Source organism: Octopus bimaculoides, chromosome 4, assembly GCF_001194135.2.
Source record: "Octopus bimaculoides isolate UCB-OBI-ISO-001 chromosome 4, ASM119413v2, whole genome shotgun sequence".
Taxonomy (NCBI): Eukaryota; Metazoa; Mollusca; class Cephalopoda; order Octopoda; family Octopodidae; genus Octopus; species Octopus bimaculoides.
Window position 1 is genome coordinate 105,305,650 of NC_068984.1, and position 7,880 is coordinate 105,313,529.

Below are 7,880 nucleotides of genomic sequence, written 5' to 3' on the forward strand. Positions count from 1 at the left end.
AGATGTACCATCCTGAGCGTGACCGTTGCCAGTACCGCCTGACTGGCCTTGTAGGGTTTTCGAGCAAGATCGTTGCCAGTGCCCCTGGACTGGCTCTTGTGCGGGTGGCACATAAAAGACACCATTTCGAGGGTGGCCGTTTTCGTGCGGGTGACACGTAAAAGCACCCACTACACTCTCTGAGTGGTTGGCGTTAGGAAGGGCATCCAGCTGTAGAAACTCTGCCAAATTAGATTGGAGCCTGGTGTAGCCATCCGGTTGCACCAGTCCTCAGTCAAATCGTCCAACCCATGCTAGCATGGAAAGCGGATGTTAAACGATGATGATGATGATGATGATGATATATATAAAACAATATATATATTGTAATATTTTGAATAAAGAATCTTGTTAATTCCATTTTCTGTTGTTTTTCTTTTATTTGTTTCAGTAATTTGACTGCAGCCATGCTGGAGCACCGCTTTTAGTTGAACAAACTGAACCCAGGACTAATTCTTTGTAAGCCTAGTACTTATTCTATCAGTCTATTTTGCTGAACTACTAAGTTGTGGGGACATAAACACACCAACATTGGTTGTCAAGCAATGGTGATGGTGGGGGGCAAACATAAATACACAAATACATACATACATATATATATATATATATATATATATATATATATATATATATATATATACATGTATGTACAGTAGACTTTTTATCGCACAGCCACTTTATATAAACTCTACAAATACTATGAAATTCCTGAAGTATATCCAGTAGCATGTGCATTTCTACTGTATGATGACATCAGGTAACCAATAATTACGGACAAGCTTTGTACAGCATTCTACAAGGGTTTTACCTGAATCTCACTTAACTATAATATATATATATATATATGTATATATATAGCAATAAGGAAATGGAGGGGAATATGTGGTACACATCAACTTGCAGACACTGTACTATGTTAATTAACCTGTTTATTTTTCAACCAAAAGGACAATAAAGACAATATACAAACACATATGACACACTATGTCATATCAACAATTAAAAATTCAAAATGGCATCTAGTGACCGAAGAAGGGACAAAGTCTTACAGCTGTTTCGGCCTAGTGGTTGCATGCCTCATTCTAACACAAAAAAACAATGCGTAAAAGCTACAATATAATCAATTTTATTTAGTGTCTTCAGCGGTCAACATATAAACAAACAAACACACAAGTAAACTTTGCTTTTTATAAGTATATAAACTCTGTGTGTGTGTGTGTGTGTGTGTGTGTGTGTGTGTGTGTGTGTGTGTAAATATATATATGAGGGGAAGTAAAAAATTATCCGCACTTTCGCCCACCATAATATATCTTTATTATTGTCACACTGCCTTCTGCGCACGCGTGCTTATAGTTGGTACTATTGTGGTCACATGACTGAAGTTTGAGCCTGATCATGCCGTTTTTCTTTCTGGCTTTACAGTGTAAGCATGGCTGCTCCACTAGCAATGGGCGCCAAAGAAGAACAAACATGCTATACACAAGTGCAAACCATAATGGTAACGGAAAAAATATAGTGAAACATTAACTACACAAAGACACCATTATCACCCCACCAATGGCTGTGTAAAATATAGGAGGTTTTTATGCTGCACCTTGTATTACGAATATTAACACAAATACTAAATAATAGCCTAGTGGTAAAGGATTTTTCACTCGTGACTGTGAGATAGTGGTTTCAATTCCTAGACTGGGTGGTGTGTTGTATTCTTGAGTAAAACACTTCATTTCATGTTGCTCATCAATCACTTTGACATCTGACACGTGGTACACCATGCACCTGTTCAGGCAATGTCAATTTGATGGTGGGAGTGAGCTAAGGTACAACACATACATTTGTTCACCATAAACAAATTATTTGTGCAGGTCATTCAGCAAAAGCTGAACACTCATATGTTGTCCAAGATGGGAGAGACCATCACTAAATAATTAAACTGTTATACAAGTGGACCATAGAATACAGTTTTATAATCATCTTGATTGGCATAGCAAAATATTTTGATTGAAAATAAGTATTGCTAGAACTCTCTCTTTACTCTTTTACTTGTTTCAGTCATTTGACTGTGGCCATGCTGGAGCACCGCCTTTAATCGAGCAAATCGACCCCAGGACTTATTCTTTGGAAGCCTAGTACTTATTCTATCAGTCTCTTTTGGCGAACCGCTAAGTTACGGGGACGTAAAGACACCAGCATATCGGTTGTCAAGCGATGTTGGGGGGACAAACACAGACACACAAACATACACACACACACATATATACATATATACGACAGGCTTCTTTCAGTTTCCATCTACCAAATCCACTCACAAGGCTTTGGTCAGCCCGAGGCTATAGTAGAATACACTTGCCCAAGGTGCCACGCAGTGGGACTGAACCCGGGACCATGTGGTTGGTAAGCAAGCTACTTACCACACAGTCACTCCTTTATTCTTGAATGCTTTAACCTATACTAACCTATATTTTCTAACTCAAGTGAATTGGATAATTGGTTTTGGTAATAGTGATTCTACAACATTTACATCTGATAGTAGTTACAAAAGATACAAAAAATATCATTAATGATAGTTTCATATTTGAAGGATACATCACGGTAAGACATAGGTTTGGGGAATTTCACTCCCCAGTAGATGAGGTTTTTATTATCTATTGTTTTTTCATACAGCTCTGTAAATGACATAAGAAAAAGAAAAGAAAAAACAACTAATATTAACACATTTGATTGATGCAATTATTTTATTTACTTTTAATTGTTAATATCTTTTATTTTAAGACTAAAAATTAATTCTGTTCAGTGTTCATAGATTATAATGTTATAAAATTGTTAACTCTCTCAACTTTACATTATATCATATCATTTACAATGCTCATAAACTGAAATGTTATAAAACTTTGAAATTAAAATAATAATATAGCCTTTCATTCTCAATATTTTCTGGCTTATGATAAAATACAACAGCAAGCAGCATATTCATGTTCAAATCTGTCAGAATGTATTAAGAATGAATAGGTATGTTATTGTTTGAATGCTTGTTGTCCTGTGTGCACCCCATCAATTAGTACCTGTTTGGCAGACATCAGCAAGCATCAGCAAATAATTTCTTTGTTGATTTCTATAAACAAGAAACTCATGCTCTTGTTATATTTATGAGTCTGTCAAAGCAGCTTTGACTGAGGAGGCGCATAATAAAGTTGAAACACTGTTGTATCTCAAAGTTCTCTTACAGTGGTAAATCACGTGTATTATGGACACACATCATCAAAAGGGACTAGCTAATCTCCAATGATGAAAAATGACAGCAATCAGATATTCCTATTTGAATTTGCCAGAACATAAGAATGAACAGATGCAGTATTGTCTTGACTCTCATGCAGCCCATGAATTAAACAATCAACTTTATATCATATATTTTTTACACTTTTCATTATTATAAAACTGTGATGTTAAAACTATCAATTTTTTATTAGATTTTTTTTTTTAACATTATGAGAAACAGTGAATTAGCTAAAACAGGCGTTGATGTTCCAAGTTTCAGTGAAAGCCAACGATTTGATGGGCAAACAACAAAATTAAACTTATTCAGAAGAAATATATTTTTATACAATTTGATTTTTTAAAAAAATGTAACTTCACATTACTTCCTTAACAATAATAACCTTATTAATGTAATCAAGCAACTGATTCACTCACCATGTACATAGTTGTCCCATGTCTTACGATATTCAAGATCCATGTACACCTGTGAGCATATTTCAGGATCTAAATCCATTTCTCCAAAGACTTTGTACTTGTATAAACCTGAACTCTAAAAGAAATTAGAAATACTGGTAAGAAGTTGAATACAAGAGTAGAGTCAAAAACTTAATTGTTAAATGTAAATTTGTCTCTAAACTGATATGTATTTATTATTATAATATATATATTATTTTATGTATCTATATTATGTATTATTATTATGATTATTACTATTATATATAAAGACGGCGAGTCTGACAGAATCACTAGCATGTCAGAAAACATATTTAGCGGCATTTCTTACAACTCCTTTCAAGGTTGATAAATTATAGTATCAGTCAAGTACTGGGGTGGATATGATTAACTAACCCTATCCTCCTAAAATTACTGGCCTTGTGCTAAAATTTATAACCACTATTATTATTCTGCCAAAGTTGATTTATCCTTTCATCCTTTCGGGGTCAATAAAATAAGTCCCAGCTAAGCACTGGGGTCCATGTAATCAACTAGCCCCTCCACCAACATTTCAGGTTTTGTGCCTGTAGCAGAAAGAATTATCATTATTGTCATTATATATCAAATATCTCGTTACAATTATTATATATTAAGGTGGCAAGCTGGCAGAATCAATAGAGTGTAGGAAAAAATGCTTAGTAACATTTTTCCCAACTCTTTATATTCTGAGTTCAATTATCTGCAAGGTCAACTTTGCATTTCATCCTTTCAGGGTTGATAAATCATAGTATCAGTCAAGTACTGGGGTGGATATGATTAACTAACCCTATCTTCCTTGTGCTAAAATTTGTACTGGCCTTGTGCTAAAATTTGTAACCATTATTATTATTATTATTATTATTATTATTGTTGTTGTTGTTGTGAAAGCACATGGGTTAATGGTTAGGGTGTTTCACTCATGATCATAAGATTGAGGTTTTGATTCCTGGACTGGGTGATGCATTGTGTTCTTGGGCAAAACACTTCATTTCATGTTGCCACTCAACTAGTAAAAATGAGTAATCCTGTGGCAGACAAGAGTCCCATGCTGGGGAGACAAAATATATATGCCGCAGAATCTGGGAAACTGACTTTATAAGACAATGGGTCAGGAAGGACCTTTGGTCTTGCTTGTTTGATTATTATCATTAAGTATGTCAGCACAGTCATGTATTTCTAAGCTGATGGTCTAGTTGACTAATGTGGATGAGGCTTCTCTTGATTGTAATGGTGCAAGTGGTGTTATTGTTTTTCTCAGGTGTGGTACTGGTGCTTACTGCTGATGTTGTTGAATGGATCTTTCCTGCTGCTCTTTCTATTGATGTTTGGGATGTTGCTGCTCTTGGCACTGATGTTGTTGTTGTTGTTATTGCTGGTGCTTTTGATATTGTCATTGGTGTTGTGTTAAAGGTGTTTGCAGTAGCAGGGTTTTTCCTTTCTTTGCATGGGATGGGAAGCATTTAAATGGCTTGTCTTCCCACAAATGTCATCTTGGCTTTCTGCTCTCGACTGCTACAAATAACTGCATTCTATCAGGAATGTTGATCAGGTTAGGGACAGCTTTGATAATGCTCAGATCAGAGTGTGTCCACATTTCCATATCTGACCAATTTAGCTTTCCCATTATGTTGACTTGCAGAATTCTTGTTTTGCTCACTATGTCATATAATATAGCTTCCACCAGCAAGATGTCCACTTTTGGTGGCACCTCCACTACCTTTATTTTGAGCACCCTTTGACCAAAGTATGTGGGAATTAGGTAGGAATTAACCTTAATTCCTCACTTTTTTTGGTTAATTCTTCAGTTGAGAATCTTACCCCAACTGTGCCAAAAAGTCTTCCATGGGCAACATAAGTTTTTAAACTCCAGACAGGTCTTGGGCATTTTTCAGTCTGGGTCTGCATTGCTCGTTCCAGTTGCCTGGTCTTTATTGAAATATATTTATATAAGATGTTTTTTCCTTAGTGTTTACCTGTATTTCCTCTAGTATGTTAAGGAAGACTATTCTCCCATTCTTTGTTTAAATGCACTTTGGTGTTGCTTAATGTTTTTTTTCTGTTAACTCAACTTTTTTCATTTTGCAATAAGCTTGTGAGAAACCATTTCCATTCTGCTTAGAAATAAAACAGCCATTATTGTCATTTTATTAATGCTTCTGTTGGATTTGGTGATGGTGTTGATACTGGAGACAGTGGTGGAGGTTGTGCTTGTGTCATTTTAAAATATATCCTGCTCATCACTGCTACTTCTGATGCTGCTGCTGTCTGAGCTTTGTTTCTTGACCATAACAGCTGTTCCAACAGCTACCACTTCCCTCAATTTGGGAAGCCATATTGATATTTTTTGTTTTAAAATATTAAATCTTCAATTTTAAATCTAAAAATTTTCCCTTAAAGGGCAAATTCTCACCAGACCAGCACATTTCACTTGCAGTGAGCTGGCTTATTTAGCAAACAGCTAAAAAAACAGAATTGGAATACCAGCTAATAAAACAACAAATTTTAAAGAAAACTTATGAACTACAAACAAGTATCCACTCCTTCCAAACACCAATAATAATAATAATAATAATAATAATAATAATAGTTTCAAATTTTGGCACAAGGCCAGCAATTTGGGGGAGGGTTAAGTTGATTCCATCAACCCCAGTAATCAACTGGTACTTATTCTATTGACCCTGAAAGGATGAAAGTCAAAATCCACCTTGGCAGAATTTGAACTCAGAACATAAAGACAGATGAAATGCCACTAAGCATTTTGCCCTGCGTACTCACAATTCTGCTAGCTCACCTTTGGCTTGAGGTCAGCAATTTCAGGGGATAGGGGTAAGTTGATTACATTGACCCCAATACTTAACTGGTACTTATTTTATTGACCCCAAAAAGAAGAAAGGCAAAGTCGACTTTGGCAGAATTTGAACATAGAACATGAAGGCAGATAAAATGCCATTAAGCATTTCACCTGGTGTGCTAACAATTCTGGCAGCTTGCCACCTTAGTAACAACAACAACAATAATACAGTGAAAATAAGAGCACCACGACAAACCACAGCACATACCAAAGGCACACAAAGCTGTGCTCAGTAGTGCAGTGAAAGCACGTGATAAAGATAAGACTGCTGAATATTATAATAATTCTGCTTGTCATTCTGTTACTCAGCCCATCAGTAACACTTTCATGCGATTAGAGAAAAAAGGGAGAAAGAAAAGGGGGAGAGAGAAGTGCCCATGATGTGAAGTAGAGGGAATGTAACTGTAACGCTTTCACATGATCAGTTGAAGGGAAAGTGAGGAGAAAGAAAAAGGAGAAAAAGAGTATAAGGCAAAGAGTGACACAGAAAGAGGGAGAAAGAAAAAGAAAAGATGGAGAGAGAAAAAGAGGGAGAGAGAAGCGTCCATGATGTGAAGTAGGGGGAACATAATATTTATTACGTGGTTAAAAAAGTTAGATGAAAGTAGTGATGATATAGAGGGGGAGAGTTAAAAATATAATTTTAGCAGAGGGGTGATGTTCTGATGATGAATTTAAAGAAAGGCAGGGAGAGAGAGGGGGGAGATAATGATGATGGTGGTGGTGGTGGTGGTGGTGGTAGAGATGGAGGTGGTGGTGATGATTGGATAGTGAAAAGTGTATTTTTTTAAAAATTGAACTAACTTTTTTATATCACCTATCACTTAACACATGCACATAAGTGCAATCCCATAAAATATTCGTGCTTATTTACATGGCAGATATATGCAATTTAACTAAAGGTTGTATCATATGTACAGGATATTTTTTTTGTTCATGGGGAGAATAGAAAAATAAGAGTGCATATTTATTTCATGAGTGCTGTGTATTAAGTCTATAAAATTGTGCATAAAATATATAAAGTGTATATATAAAAGGCATTATGTAATCATCGTATTCCAATTTCTTTCTCTTTTCAGTGAATAGCAGATGAGCAACTATCTTTCCATACAGACACAACATAGGCTACACTGTCAGGTTTTTTGGATAAAGTTTTCAGAAATAACCAGACAGGTTTACCATTAATTCCATGAAATATTCATGGGTCCTGCTAATAATAATAATAATAATAATAATAATAATAACAATAATGCCTGGATGC

General features: G+C 35.5%; 1 protein-coding gene across 3 annotated transcripts in view; it reads right to left on the reverse strand.

The window, feature by feature from the left end:
- Positions 1 to 7,880, reverse strand: part of LOC106878608 (phosphatidylcholine transfer protein) — a 39,789-nt gene that overhangs the window by 11,140 nt on the left and 20,769 nt on the right. For all 3 annotated transcript variants that reach the window (XM_014927879.2, XM_052967342.1, XM_014927878.2), the window contains 2 exons: positions 3,730 to 3,844; positions 2,626 to 2,705 (listed from right to left, as the gene is read on the reverse strand). In XM_014927879.2, coding sequence (XP_014783365.1) covers positions 2,626 to 2,705; positions 3,730 to 3,844 — 195 coding nt within the window. The remainder of the gene's footprint in view (positions 1 to 2,625; positions 2,706 to 3,729; positions 3,845 to 7,880) is intronic.